General features: G+C 33.5%; 1 protein-coding gene across 1 annotated transcript; it reads right to left on the bottom strand.

The window, feature by feature from the left end:
* Positions 1-14,056: 14,056 nt before the first annotated feature.
* On the bottom strand, positions 14,057-15,192 carry LOC25496042 (receptor-like protein EIX2). The gene is made up of 2 exons (XM_024786396.1): positions 14,700-15,192; positions 14,057-14,157 (listed from the first exon to the last, which is right to left on the bottom strand). Exons 1-2 carry the CDS (start codon positions 15,190-15,192, stop codon positions 14,057-14,059), a joined length of 594 nt encoding a protein of 197 aa, XP_024642164.1.
* Positions 15,193-15,942: the final 750 nt, after the last annotated feature.

Genomic DNA, 15,942 nt, shown 5'->3' with positions numbered 1-15,942 from the left:
TTGTTTGTGTTATGTCTTTAAGAATCAAAGTTGAGTGTGGTGGATGATGTGGTGATTGCGGCGATTTGGGGGTAGTTCTTCGTCGACATATTCCTTTCAACCTTCGGTTGGAGCATCCAGAGGTCTTTTGACTATATGGGACCACAATTGGTTGATGTGTGGTCTACTTCAAGCTTTGATCATGTTTTGGTGATTAGAGGGTGAGTTATCAGCACTGATTAGGTGGCGAAACAGGCTCTGTGGGATCAGCTGACGTCTTTTGTTACTAATAATAGTAATGTTAATCGGTGTCTGTATGGTGAATTTAACTTGGTTTGTTCCATGGATGAGAGGAAGGGGAGTAGTTCATCTTTCCGACAACATGATACAAGATGTTTTTAATAATTTTATTGAAGACAGTTTTTTGGTGGATTCGCCGATATGTGGTAGATTGTTTACTTGGTACCACGGTGATGGGTACTCCATGAGTCGTTTGGATAGATGATTGTTGTCAGCTAATTCGTGCTCTGTCTGGCCGAATTGTATTCAGGTTGCCCTCCACTGTGGTCTATTAGATCATGTCTCACTAGTGCTTCTTGTGGATGAAGACAATTTGGGACCTCGACCACTTCAGATGATGAAATGTTAGGCGGACTTCCCTGGCTATGCTCAGTTTGTTCGCGATAAGTGGTGTTCTTTTGATGTTAATGGATGGGGAGGTTTTGTTATGAAAGATAAGATAAAGTTGATGAAAGGTAGCTCGAAGGAGTGGCATTGGCGACATTCTCAAAATATGGAGGGGAAGATTCGTGAGGTGAAGGAGCGGATGTCATCCCTAGACACTAAGGGGGAGACGTCTGATCTTTTGGAGGAGGAGATGGTGGAGCTTCATGACCTGTCTTTGAATTTACAGTCTTTGTCACGTGTTCAGACTAGCATATGTTGGCAGCAGGCAAGATTGAATTGGTTAAAAGAAGGTGATGGAAACATTTTTTTTCATGGGGTTATGTCTTCAAGACGGCCATGTAATGCTATACAGTTGATTTAGGTTAATGATGTTCAAGTCGAGGGAGTTCAAAATGTCTGGGATATTGTCTTTAAATCATTTTGCATCTCATTTCAAAGCAGTCAATGTGGAGCGGCCAAGGGTGGAGGAACTAGATTTCCGTCGGTTATCTATGGAGGATTCTAGCAATGTCACTGGGCCTTTTACGTTGGATGAGGTGAAACAGGCATAGCTGACAAAGCCAACACATAAAAATCATCTTACCAACAAAAGTAGATTTCCAGTATATTTCCTAACTAGAAAAACCCTTAGCAATTATTCAAGACAATTCTGCCAAGATGAATTCCTATTCTTCTACCACCTTCCAATGTACCAAAGCACAATAGTAGCCTACAATTTAATACTAGAACAACCTTAGAAAGTTGTGATTGTTCTACATTTTATAATATATTCTTATCCTTGCTATGAAATCTAAACCATCTCAAATATATTGGATTGTAATAAATGATCCAAATGTTAATTGTAATATTGTATAGTTTAAAGTATTAACGTTAACTGTTAATTGTCTGCCTTTAATATCTTTTGAGTTATGGATAAGAAAAAAAAATATAAATTTTGAAGTTCAGGGGGCCTTTTGTACATAAGTGCACAACTTCAGGGGGGTATTTGCATAACGTCATGTTGACTAACAGAAGAATTTGACGGAGGGCATAAATTGATTAATATTGTGCAATTTCATGACGGTAATTAAAGTTTTGTTAATTTCATAAGGGTATTTGACGTAACTTACAATTTTAGGAGAATAATTGTCTATTTACTCATTCTTTATGTTCACCATTGTTACTTTCTTTCCTCTCTCTTTTCACCATGTTTCTTTCTTAGTTTCTCTTCAACTCTTGGACAAGTTGGTTTCATTTTAACAAATTCTTCCATAAGGCCTTTTGTTATTTTCGTATTTAAAAATTCAGAAACTACTACCGAAGAGATTATCGGGTTGAGTCATGACCAGGTCGCTCTCTTTAAGACGTTTCATGATACTTACGAAGTTTGTGCAAGGTAGACTAACAACAACACCACCTCCAAGTTAAAACATCCCAGTTCACTGTTCAATTACGTATGTACAGTATGTAATTGTTTTAGAATATACACCTCAAAAATATGGTTTAATCGTTCGATAAAAAACCACTTTATATGGTACGTAGACCACTTAAATCGAAACCGAAGAGACAGAAAGGAGTAGAAGAAGGACTCGTCAACATACGTCGAAAGAGGGAGAAGAGAGGAAAAGCACAGGAATCATCAACTGTGAATTTCGGTGTAAAGAATGAGTGGGGAGAGCTCTCCTTTTATAGGTAGAGTTCGTAACAAAAAACGAGTGACTTAAGGATTAAGTCAGCTTAATCCTTAAGCAACCGCATTTATGTTTCTTAGTTGGATATATCCGGAAAATTCTGGATACTCAATTCAAGTGATAAAAAATATATATCTTTTTGACACCAGCCCGACCGGACGACGGCGGCGGCATCACACGTGATATATATTTTTCTAAGCGTACCTTTGGAGGGCACACCCTTGGAGGTCACATCCTTGTAGGTCACCCCACCCTTATATAAACACTTTCTAGTTAGTGTGGCTCACCTATGTGGAACATTTTTAAGTCATACACACACTAGTTCTTACCTTGCATTTTTCTATCCAACTTCCACTAGAATCAACTAGTGTTCCAACACCTTCATATCTACTTACTATATTATAAAGAAAATTCACTAGGATTTTACCATTTTGCCCCTAGAAGGGGCATTTTAGTAATTTCCTATTGATGGGGTGTGGTTAGTGCCACCTCATCATTTTTAGGATGAATTTCCCATTTTGCCCTTCACCATTTTTTTTAATTATTTTATAATTTTTATATTTTTAATAACTTTTATAATTTTTATTTTTTTAACTATTTTACAATTTTTTCACCCAAATTCAGTTGCTTCTAAATTGCCGTTGTGGGAGAGTAAGGTATCGCTTGACCCGACTTTTTTTCCAACTTCTCTACATTTTTAAGGAGAAGTTAGGTCAAACACACTATCAATTATTTTAATTTCAATATTATTTAATCATCACAACCTCACAAAAAAATTTATTCACACTGTCATTTAATGATACCAAATACTTTTATTTCCTTTCTTCAATCTCGCAAATATTTACACACACATTAACGTTTAGAGTAATATTTTATGTCCGTCTGTCTATGTTTTAGTTACGCTGATGCATATAATTTTTTTTTAGTGTTGCTTGGTTGAGTGCTACCTCACCGATTTTTTTTAACTATTTTTCAATTTTTATATTTTTAAAAACTTTTAACTATTTTCCAATTTTTGTATTTTTAACTATTTTCCAATTTTTTCTCCCAAATTCAGTTGCTTATACACGGCCATTGTGGGAGATTAAGATACCGTTTGACCCTTTTTTTTTTTTTTAACTTCTCTACATTTTTAAAGAGAAGTTAGGTCAAACACAATATCAATTAAGTACTTACTAGAAAGAGAACATTTTTTAATGCATAGAATTGAATGAAATGAACTTTGACCAAAAGTTGTTGAATGCTACTTTAAAAAACTACTTCTCGACAATATATTTCACAAGCACCTCTTTTCAACTCACGTTGGGAACCTTTTCTTTTATTTTTTAATATTATATTTTTATATGTTTTCTTTTCATTTAACTTTATTTCATTTTATTTTTTTGAACAGTTCCATTTAATTTTATTATCTTTTTTTCAAAAGATTTTTATTATCTTTTTATCACTTATATATTTAATTTCAATATTGTTTAATCATCACAATCTCACAAATATTTTTATTCACGCTATCATTTAATGATACCAAATATTTTTATTTCCTTTCTTCACCCTCGCGAATATACACACACACACACACATTAACGTTTAAAGTAATATTTTATGTCCGTCTGTTTGTTTTTTGTTACGCTAATGCATATAGTTTTTTTTAGTATTGCTTGGTTGAGTGCTACCTCACCGATTTTTATTAACTATTTTCCAATTTTCATATTTTTAAATTTTTTTTGACTATTTTCCAATTTTTTTATTTTTAACTATTTTCTAATTTTTTTTCTCCCAAATTCAGTTGCTTCTACACTGCCGTTGTGGGAGATTAATGTAACACCCACTTTCGTTTAATCGTTTATTTAATCGAGTTTAGGTGATTATATTATAATTATATAATATATGCATGATTTTGATATGTTTTGATGATTTATGATGATTTGATCGATGACGTGATGAGTTATGAGTTTTGGAAGATTTGATAAGGATATGAGAATTATTTTATTGTTAAATAAAATAAAGATTTGAAAATAATATAAAATATTTAGTTGATGGCTGTTTTGATATTTTAGATAGTTTTGGGGGAGAAAGTGAGATAAGATAAGTTATTAGAAAGAGGTATAAATAGGGAAGACCTAATATCTTTAGAAAACTATTGTACGTGAAAACTTTTGGAAAAAGGGAGAAAAGCTTAGAGAGGAGCAAGAGACCAAGAGTGCTGCGATTTTCTTCAAACAAGGTAAGGGTGAGACTAATGATTCAATAGCATTGATTGTTGTAATTCTGATGATTAATTGACAAAGTTAGGATTGATTTAGAAAAGTTTTGGAATTAGGTCAAAACCCTAAAAATTGATGATCAATCGGTAAAACTGGTTTAGTTTGATGTAGAAACCGTCCTTTAACCTTAGAACATGTTTAGGATGGATTATGGAATCAAAATTAGGCTTTGAACCATGCTGTGTGTTGGATTTTTGAGAAAAACCCTAGTCTGCCCGTGCTTCTGTTTATCGCTCGCCACGGCGAGTGATGAACTTCATCGCTCGTCACGCGAGCCCTTTCCCTTCGCCTCGCGAGTTGTTTGGTGCAACTCGCCATGGCGAGCAACCCTTTCTCGCCTTGCGAGCTTAGGCAGAGTGCATGTCATATTTTGTGTTTCGACATTTTTAGTTGGACCTTGGATGCCTTTGAGTGCCTGAACATACCTAGTATTGATTAGGAATGAATGTAGGATCAGAGGGAACCCAGAGCAAGTTTATTTTGGGAGTTGAGTGGTACTCGCCATGGCGAGTAAGAACTCTCGCCTCGCGAGTACAACCAGAATGTACTTGCTTGAGTGTTTGTGCGATCTGTGTCGAACGTGTTGATCAAGAGCGAACCCCTAGTTGGTATTAAGACCTAATGATGACGTTTAATGCAGTCTGTAGAGTTGTTTAAGTTATGTTGGTGTTAAATGAACATGAACTAATGTATTGTATATTCATGCAAGATACGAAGGTTGATATTCCTGATATTTATAAGCTATTGATATAATGATATCATCTTGTTTATGTGATCTGTTTATGCTGCTTCCGTTATTTAACTAAGTGCATAAGTTTATGATGAAGTTAGCTCCAAATTATTGGATGCATGTCGATATGTTGATTACGATGTTTTTGTTCATAAGTGTCCATGCATAGCATCTCATTGAGCTTAGTCCTCACCACGAATAATAGGAGCTTTGTCCTCCGCACGTTTTATAGGAGCTTTGTCCTCCGCACGATTAAAGTATATTAATACTTATGATGACGATTGGTACCACATGCATATAGGGAGTCTAAGAGCATTGTCACATTGTCATGATTAAGATGCCTTGTTGATGATGATTGAATACGTGATTACGTGATAAGTGTTTATCAATTATGTGATTTTGTTCATGATAATTGGATATATGATTATGTTATAACTGTTTAGCAAATATGCAATGTTATTTAAGGAATGATTATGATGTTAATTTATGATTCGCAATTACATTGATTAATGTTATTTGATTATGAAATCTCACCCCTTCTGCTTGAAAATGTTGCCCTTCGTATGGGTAACTTGCAGGTGATCGTGTTTAGTGTGCAGTTTGCTTTCGTGAGTTGGCCTTGCCTTCACTGTGTCGTCTAGGTCGCTCTGATACGTAACGGGATGGGGTTATATGCTATAACATGCTTCATTCTTTTACGTGAACTGCTATGATAATTTCTGTTTTGATTAACTCTTTTGAGATACTTTATTGGGGCCTGCGTGCCAAACTGATTTATGGTTTATGAACTAATATTCCGCTGCTATGTTAAGATATTATGTGGAAGTTAAATTATTATTTAACTGTTTTGGATTACGTTTTTATGTGATATCCCGTTTATGGTTTTTACTCTGATAAATGTTTAAGAAATCTGTATATTGGGAAAACGGGGTGTTCCAATTAAGATACCGTTTGACCCGGTTTTTTTTCTTCAACTTATCTACATTTTTAAGAAGAAGTTAGGCCAAGTACAATATCAAAAAACTACTTCTCGACAATTTATAAAACTGAATGGAATGAGCTTTGGCCAAAAGTTGTTGAATACTAATTCAAAAAACTACTTCTCGACAATTTATTTCACACGCATCTCTCTTCAATTCACATTGGAAACCTTTTCTTTTATTTTCAAATATTATATTTCAATATGTTTTTTTCTTCCATTTAATTTTTTTTTAGCCGTTCCATTTAATTTTTTAAAGGAGGGTCCATTTAATTTTATTACCTTTTTTTCAAAGAAATTTTATTATCTTTTTATCACTTATATATTTAATTTAAATATCGTTTAATCATAACAACCTCACAAATATTTTCATTTACGCTATCATTTAATGATACATAATATTTTTATTTTCTTTCTTCAACCTCACAAATATACAGACACGCATATTAGCGTTTAGAGTAATATTTTATATGTGTTTGTTTTTTTGTTACGCTAATGCGTATAATTTTTATAAAATTTTGATTTTATTTAAAAGTAAAAGTGTAGATGTCTTTTCTTCAAAAAAGGTATAGATGCCTAAAAAAATTATGCTTATCTTATATATATATATATATATATATATATATATAGATGCCTAAAAAAATTGTACTTATCTTATATATATATATTGTACCTTTTAATCGTAACAAACTATGCATATCTTTTTCTTATTCAAAAAAATTAAACATTGCTAAATAGGAAAGATATCATTTTATATTTTGTCAACATTAGATGATAGAATTTTGTATAAGTTTGATAATGACCCGAAAAATGTCTTTCCTTATATAGTGGGAATATAATTGATGTAACACTATGGGAAAAATAATCTGTATCTTTATCATTTACCATCTATTTACCTTGCTTCCATTTTGTAGTCAATGAAAACCCAAATATATGTAACAATTGGTCAGGTTCGAGGTTGCTCATCAACCTACATCATCCGGTTGTTGAGAAGTTTAAGACTTAGTAAATTTGCATTATAATTTCAAAATAGAGTGTTAGAGTAACTTATTATTTCACAATCCGATTTGATTGTTTTTTGACCATGTTTCTTGAATTGTTGTCGTGACTTTAACACTTTTCAAGCTCAGAGTCAAAACTTCAGTTAGAACTTAAGTCAGAGTTCAACTTCTTCTCAACGTACTTCGTACAACGATTTTTTCAAACTGTCTTAGCACTACTACAATAATGGCAATTAGTAACACTTGAAAATTGTAACTAAATCAAGAAAAATGTTACTAATTAAATTTAGCAACACTTGAACAATTGTTAGATAAAGCCCGTGTTACTAAAGTGTTTTAGTTACATTTTATAGTACTATCTGTAACAATAAAAAAATGTCGCAAATGGTACCTTATTGTAACACTTTTTGTATCACTTGTAACAATAAAAAAGTGTTACATTTATAATTTTTGAGGAGTTGTAAAAAGTGTTGCAAAATTGTGTAAAATAATTCAAACAACTTTATAAATTCACAATTCAAACTTCATAGCAAACAAGACATCCTTGACGTGATAAGAGTCTCCGCTCTTTGAGATTAAAAACGATACCGAGCTGCGAGGCAACGACTTATTAGCACCTTATCACAGTACTTCAAATCGACCTCTCTCATTTGTGTGCATTTTTCAACCACATGCGTCACTCCTTTGTCTGTGACACCTTCACAAAATTTAAGTGACAGTTGCAAAAGCCCACTACAACTCTTTGAGATCCAATAGAGTGATTTATCGTCAACTCTTGTAAATGACAAGTCCAACACCTCCAGTTTGGGAACTTCAAAGTTCAATGTACGTAGCTTCAGTCTTGAACAGCGAGTTAAATTCAAATGTCTAATGTTACAACATATCATTAAAACATGAACAATACCTTCTTCAGATACATCTTTGCAATGGCTCAAATCAAGTAGCTATAAATTTGGGAAACAATCAGCAATGAGGAACAGGTCAGTGCGATTGATAGATTCAATGAAGGAACACGTGAGAGAGGTTAAATTTTTAATGTTTTGAGAGAAAGCTTGCAACCCATTTGTCGGGATGGTGGTTTGCACTGAAAAAACGAGTGATGTGAGTCTCAATGGAAAACTAGAGATTTGGCATAGAAGCTTGTTGAGGTAACCCGAGTAACAAAGCTTAATACCATAGTCTAAATCTAGAACAATTCATTACTATATCTAAAACTATTTCATTTTCTGCCTCATGTAACAAAGCTTAAAATTACAAACTCATTTCTATGAACAACAAACACTAACATGTCGACACATACTCATTAATTACTACTACTTCTCAACACAAAACTTCAGTTAAATTTCTTATACTTACACACGCGGCAACATCAATCAAACACAGATTTTAAAAAAATACAAAATTGAGTTTGAAGAGTAATCAGCAAATTCCAAACAACTTTTTTTTTCAATCACAAATCCACTGGAACAAAAATTGAGTTAAATTGCGAATGAAAATCATGGATCTGCAACTGTGAAGTTAATTTCGATTCATAACTCAAACAATTGAGTTAAATTTCAATTCATAACAAATCCACCAATCCACTCTAGGATAATTTCTTATTCTTTGGCAACATCGAACACATGAATTTCAAAGAAATTATAAATCACAAATGCCAAACAGAACAAGAAGAATTTGAGTTAAATTGTGAAACGAAAATTAAATACATAGAATTTCAAAACAAAATTCAAACAATGTGAACGAAATAGATGATTCATAACAGGAAAAAAAAAAAGCACGAATCTAAGATAATTGCGATGAAATCTAGCGAAATCAAAACCGAATGCGCGAAAAATGCCAAACCGAAGAAGAATTCGAGAGTGTTACCTGCGTGAGCGAAAGAGGAAAAAGGATTTGTGAAGCTCGATTGGTGAAGTGTGAAGCTTGACGGTGAGATTCAGTTCCGTGAGAAGCTCAACGGAATGAGAATGCGTGACGGTGGAGCTTCACGGTGGTTCTGACAGAAGCTCGACGGTGGTTGGGAATGAGAATCCGTGAGAATGCGTGAGAAGCTTGACGGAATGAGAAGCTCGACGGAATGAGAAATTCGTCGGTGAAGCTTGACGGTGGTTGATGGTGTGAGCGTGACGGTGGTCGAAGGTGTGCGACGGTGGTGAAGCTTGACGGTGGTGAAGCTGAATCACGGTGGTTGGAATTGAGATCTCGAGAGAGAAAGGTGATTTTTGAGGGAAGAGAGAGAAAAGTGTTTCTCAAATGGTTTATAATACTTTATTTATTTATTTTATTTTGACTATTGTTGACCAAAAAATTTAACACGTGAATGAATAATGAATGGTACTTGTTACTCTTTTAATACTTGTAATTTTTTTTTTTTTTTTTAGGGATGGTACTTGTTGTATTGGATGTAACACTTTTACTCAATTGTTACTATATCACTATATCAGCTAACAATTTTTCAAGTGTTGCAATCACCTTGTTACTAAAAGTCATTATTGTAGTAGTGTAGGTTAGGTCAATTGCTGAATTTATAAACTTAGTCAATGTCTGCTTTTTTTATGCACAAACATATTTTGAGTTTTTTTACGCACAAATTAAAAATACATATTGCATTATTCTTTATTTCATGTGCATAATTTGTGTTAGGAAACATATTACATCACTATTTGAAAACCAACTAAATTCAATCCTAACCAGTTTGAATTGTATTATGAGAGTTGCACCAAATGTTCGAAGACATCAATGTCAAATGGTGCTAGCTATATATGCACATGCAGAAGTGATGCTTAATTTCCATTTGTTTCAACAATGTTAATTGGTCAACGGGGTACATATAATGTACATGCATGCATTTATCTAGACTTTATAGTAAGATAATAGGATGATAAATTAGAAGTCATGTTACATTTTCTTTAGCTTAAAATCAGTTATGCTACATTTATTTTATAAATTATATGTAACTATATTCGCATACATCTTATCCATGTAAATATGCATTAGACTAATATTGCAGTTATTTTCCTGTTTAGCATTTCTCAAACGAGGTGTCAAGAACAATTCTGAAAGGAAAGCGCAAAACAATCACTCTCATTGATGATCAGACACAGAGACAGTGTAACTGTCATCTCATTACCGCCGATAGAGCAAGCTATGAAAATTACTTGGGTGGGCAGTGGTTCAATTTCTGCAGATAACGAGTGATGGAAGAAGGTGGTAAGCTCATCTTTGATCTCGAAAAGTCACCGAAGAACTTGCAAATTCGAGTTGTTCCAAAGTAAATCTTTGTTGTTGAACTATTTTAACTTCTACTATTTTGACGTATCGCTTTGGACTATAGTCGTAAACTATCTTGACTTTGGGATGTCATTTGTTCTTTTCATTTTGTCTGATGTAAGTATTGGTAAAAATCCCTTTTTGGTTAGTCTATGAAACTTGCAATCTCTTTTATAAACCTAACTATTATGTAACGTTAATCTGCACATTGTTGGTTCCTTCATTGGTTCCAATTAGTATCATGTTAATTGTAATGTTGTTTTCCTAATGCTTTGGTAAATGTTTTAGAAATGTACATATATATAACTTCTAATTAACACTACAATTTGTTTTGTACCTAACACTTCTCAAATGAGATATCAATGACATTTCTAAAAGGAACACGAAAAACAATCACACTCATCGACAAACAAGCTCAAAAAAGGTATAAGTTGTTGGATCAAAATGTGTTTCACAATAAACCTTAATGAGTTTTGATGATAACAAGGTATTAAAAATTGTCAATTGGTTATTGCTAATAATTGTTCAAGTGTACAGGACCATAGACAAAGTTTATCAATTTCAATAGGTCTTGGAAGAACAATAGAAAGCAAAGAAATCCAAAGCATCTGAAGAAAACTGCGTCTGAAGCTAAGAAGTGCTTCTGAAGTAACAAGTGCCTCTGAAGTAATGACATCATCAGAAGCAGAAGTTCATCAGAAGCAGAAGACCATCAGAAGCAAGATTTCATCAGAAGCTATATCATCACCAGAAGCTACAATTGATCAGTAAATTTAAACTAAAGATTCAAAGGAGCTGTTTTTCGTCTCAACCTCGTCTAAGAGAACGAAGAATTGAAAGGGAGGTATCAACGGTCATTTGAAAAGCACTGGGTACTTGTCCTTCGTTATCAGAGTTGACAAAGTACAAGTGTACAACCACTACCTCCACTACTCTGTTTTTGTCTACGCTACAAGACAAGACAACAGCTCTGCCTGCAGAAATGTTCCTTCAAGATGGGAATGAGTTTGAAGTTGATCCTTCAAAAGGACTACACCCAAATCAGGCAAAAGATTACTGGTGGATGATCAAAGGAACTCAACGACTCTTTAGACGTGCTAAAAATCTCAACGTCTCTCTACTCACCTCTATATAAAGGAGTGAAGACTTGAAGATTGGCAAGAGACATCAACACAAGTTAAAAGCACCAAAACTCTGCCAAATTTGATTCTATAAAGCACTTTGAATTTCTGCACTGATTTGATACATCTTAGAAATTCTCAAGTCTAGAGTCTTTATTGCATTGTATTGTGAACACCACTGATTGTATATCAAGTGTTCAAAGTCAAACATTTTATGTGTATTTTTGTTTGAATAGAAGCCTCTCGCCTGTGTGCTTGAACATTAGAAGACTCTTGCTTTAGTGCTTGAGCATTGGAAGTCTCTCACCTGCGTGCTTGAGCATTTGAGAAGTCTCATACTAAGAGAGTATTGAGCATTTGTAGTCTGTGTGATTATTAGTGAAAATCTCCTTGGAAGTGCAAGGGGGACTGGACTACTTCCGGTTTGTGGAAGGAACCAGGATAATTGCTTGTGTCTCTCTCTTTTCTCTGCTCTGTTTTTTTCCGCTGCATATCTGATTCTAAACATCACATCAGAAGCATTCCTAACCAGCTTCTGAAGTGTTATCAGAAGAAGAATTTTTAGAGAAAAAGAAAACACAATTCAACCCCCCCTTCTTGTGTTTTTCTCACCTTCATAAGTGTCACTTGATATATAACGGCAAAGAGAGCAAGTTACAAAAAATACTTAGGCGGCCAATGGTTCAAATTTTGCCGAGAATATATGTTAGAGGTAGGTGATAAGTTAATTTTTGATCTAGAGAAGCCACCTAAAAATATGCACGTTCAAGTCGTTTCCAAATAAAGATTTGGTGTTCATGATCCGCACTTTCAACAGATCACCTTAACTCTAATCCTAGACTAGATTATCTTCACTCACTGATGCTACTTCTTTGCTTGATTTCATTTGATGTAAATATGGGTATTACAACAACACTCTTTTTTATAATTTTGGATAATATGTAAATTCACACATCATTGGTTCCTTTATTGGTTTCAATTGTTTTCATCCTAAATATTATGTCAATTCCTAATCTCTTAAACTGATTATATACTCTCTTAATCAGGTCATACATATTTTATGATGAATCACAATGTTCCGTCGTTTTAACTTATCTTCTTTTAAAGATTTTTTTTATCGAATACATTATTGAACCCGTGCGAAGCACGAGTTTGTAACTAGTTATCGATGAAAAAACATATAAGATTCAAATAGAGACCTCTTTTCAGCCTTGTTCAATACGCAAACATGTGTTATATGCAACTACAGGCCTCTTTCAAACCTTGTTAATTAGCCGTTCTTCGAGCATGGTTGCTTTTGGCCTTCGCAGATAACTGATTTTCTAACAAGTTTCTCTTTTTTTAATAAGCCAAATTAACCCATCAAAATTGACATTAGAGTGAAATAAAGTTTCGCCTTTTTCTTATCTTTCCCTACAAATGGAGTGAAAACCTGGTGGTCAACGGATTTCAAAACTTATAAGAAGTTTAAACTGTGCTTAAGCTAGTATGTATAAAATAGTAAAGCTCATATATCTATGATGTTTAAGCACAATCTGATGTTATTGAGTAAAGTTCATCAAGATGTGATGAGGCACGTGTTTTCATCCCCATTCTCTTTGTTGGGATGAAATTTTGGAGTCTCCTCATTCTACTTCTCTATGGGAACTTGGACCACCACCCTGACATATTGGTCGAAATATATGAATAAACAAGCAAAATTTGACCAATATTTTGTTAGAACCTTTATTAGGGGTTTGCTGCAATAACTTGATGAAGAAGATGATGAAGAAGTGGAGTGCACATAAATTTCAAAGCATGTGTTGGACACACTAACCTTTAGGTTTGATTCGCCCCCACTAGTTATGCCAACCGGATGCAAAAGGGTTATACCAGCGAACCCCTTCAGGATACGATGAAATCCTTGATGTGACTTGCTTATTCACACCAAGTTTATCGACAATGGTAGTTTATAGAATAAAATTCTGTCAAATTCTCTCGTGCACTAGATAAAAGAAAGAATGATATAGTATTATATAACTTTAAATCATTCTTTATTCTGTAGTGTTAAAAGAATTTTTAGAGCTAAAGAATTTATACATGTTAAAATTAGTATAACTCACTTGCCTTCTTTTATCTCTTAAATCATTTTCTTAATTAGTAAACACAAAGGTGTGAGTTCAACGTCCGTTATTAGTGTAAGAATCTCGTTGATGGGTGGTAATATGTGATTGTAAGTAAGTACCAATGTGAGCCATCGATACTCAACTTTCTAAATTTATTTTATCAATAGAAAATATATAATATAATGCAAGATTATTATGAACACATAATTTTACATCTCGAAAATAAACTTATTCAAGAAAGAACTAACAAACTTCATGGAACAATGATTTTGCTTGTCATTATATACTCTAATACAACAGAATATGTTCCCTTCCATTCCTGCAACTCAATGCTTGCTATTAGGATGCTGTAAACTGCAAAATTTACATTGTGCAATACAAACATTAATTTAATGGTGATCAAGAAACAAATTAGAGTGATCAAAATGTTCGTGATCAACTAAATTTAATTAAAAATATTTCCAACCAAATAATTAATACATTTAATTTGTATATGCTGACAATGTAAAACATTTTTACACATGCATCTAATTAAATCATGTCATATAGATATTTTAGAAACTAACCTATAAAAATGACATTTTAGAGTGATTTGATTGGACACATGTCTAAAAAGGTTTTACATTGTAAGTGCATACAATCAAATTACTCCTAATTAATTATTGGCGGACTAAAGATATATAGTTGTAAGGTTTAAAACTTCAAAGAAAAATTAAATGAGAAAATATCAAAATCATTAGCACTATGTACCTTCTGGTGTTTGAGCCACATTTGGAACCTTGTCACATTGACTGCTACCAATACATATATATAGTCTATCAACTTGTTCAAGAACCTTATATAAGCAATTCTCCAAGGTCTCCAAAGTAGTATTTGCCCCAATAATCCCCAAAAACCTGTGAAATAGCTTGTTCCCAAGAACATGTAATATCCTTCATGAAAAACTGAATTGTCATCTTCACCATGAATTTCTGACCCTCGAGGATTTACTGGTGTCACGTCTTCAAGACATTTTTTTTCAAGTGGTTCACCACAAAGATCAAGATTTCCTTCAAAACTGGAGGGATCTAAGGTTTGCAATTGTCTGCCAAAAGGGATTCTTCCAGAGAGAGAGTTGTTTGACAAGTCTAAAACTTCCAGCCGATCGATCCTGGAAAGAGTGGAAGGAATTTTACCAAAGAAATGGTTTCTTGATAAGTCGAGGAAATCAAGTGAAACTAAATTTCCAATTTCAGATGGGATTTCTCCGCTCAAATTGTTTCTTGATAAATTCAAAGAGACTAATCCAACCAAATATCCAATCTTTTGTGGTATTTCACCTGTTAAGTTATTACTAGAAAGATCAATGCTCTTAAGACGCATCTCTGGATGCTTGAACCCACGTTCCATACCTTTCCAGAATAAAGTTATGTTAAACACATAATCATAAAAAATTATAAGAAAAATGTAAAAGTTGCCTTCACTTGTCAGATATATTTGACTTTCAGTTCACTAGTATTGATACTCTTTTCGGACAATGAAGTAAAATTCTCTAAGCATGTTGGAATTCCTTCTGATAAGTTATTTCTTGAAAGATCCAAAAGTTGAATCTTCCTTAAATAACAGAGGTGGATAGGAATATTTCCGGAAAAGTGATTCCATTTCATGCTCAAGATTATCAATTGTTGCATGTTTTCTCCTATCCATGTTGGAATTGAGCCATACACCAAATTTTCACTAACATCCAACAACATTAAATTTCTGCAATTCTTCAAAGTGGAAGGCAAGTCACCATTCAAACTATTATTTCTTAAAACCAAAGCTTCCAATTTAACAAGGGTTCCCATGGACTGTGGATTCTTCCCCGAAAGCTTATTGTTTGTCAAATCAAGAAAAAATAATGTGTTTACAGAATTCCAACAATTTGGAAGTTGTCCCTCTATTTGATTGTTTGATAAATCTAAAGTGGCCAACTTTGTCGGTGGTGGATTTTTATCACGTAGAAATGAAAACAAATGTGAAAATTTATTTTCAAAGAGAATTAGATGTGAAGATTGTAGCAAAAAGGACGGAACTCCACCTTCAAATTGATTTGAATTCAAAAATATCGCCGGATTTTGAGGAAGCTGGAATGAAAAATTTGGTATTGTACCTCTGAGA

This window comes from Medicago truncatula, chromosome 6 (assembly GCF_003473485.1).
Source record: "Medicago truncatula cultivar Jemalong A17 chromosome 6, MtrunA17r5.0-ANR, whole genome shotgun sequence".
Classification (NCBI taxonomy): Eukaryota; Viridiplantae; Streptophyta; class Magnoliopsida; order Fabales; family Fabaceae; genus Medicago; species Medicago truncatula.
Note: the sequence above shows the minus strand (reverse complement) of the source record. Positions and strands in the feature narration are given on the sequence as shown.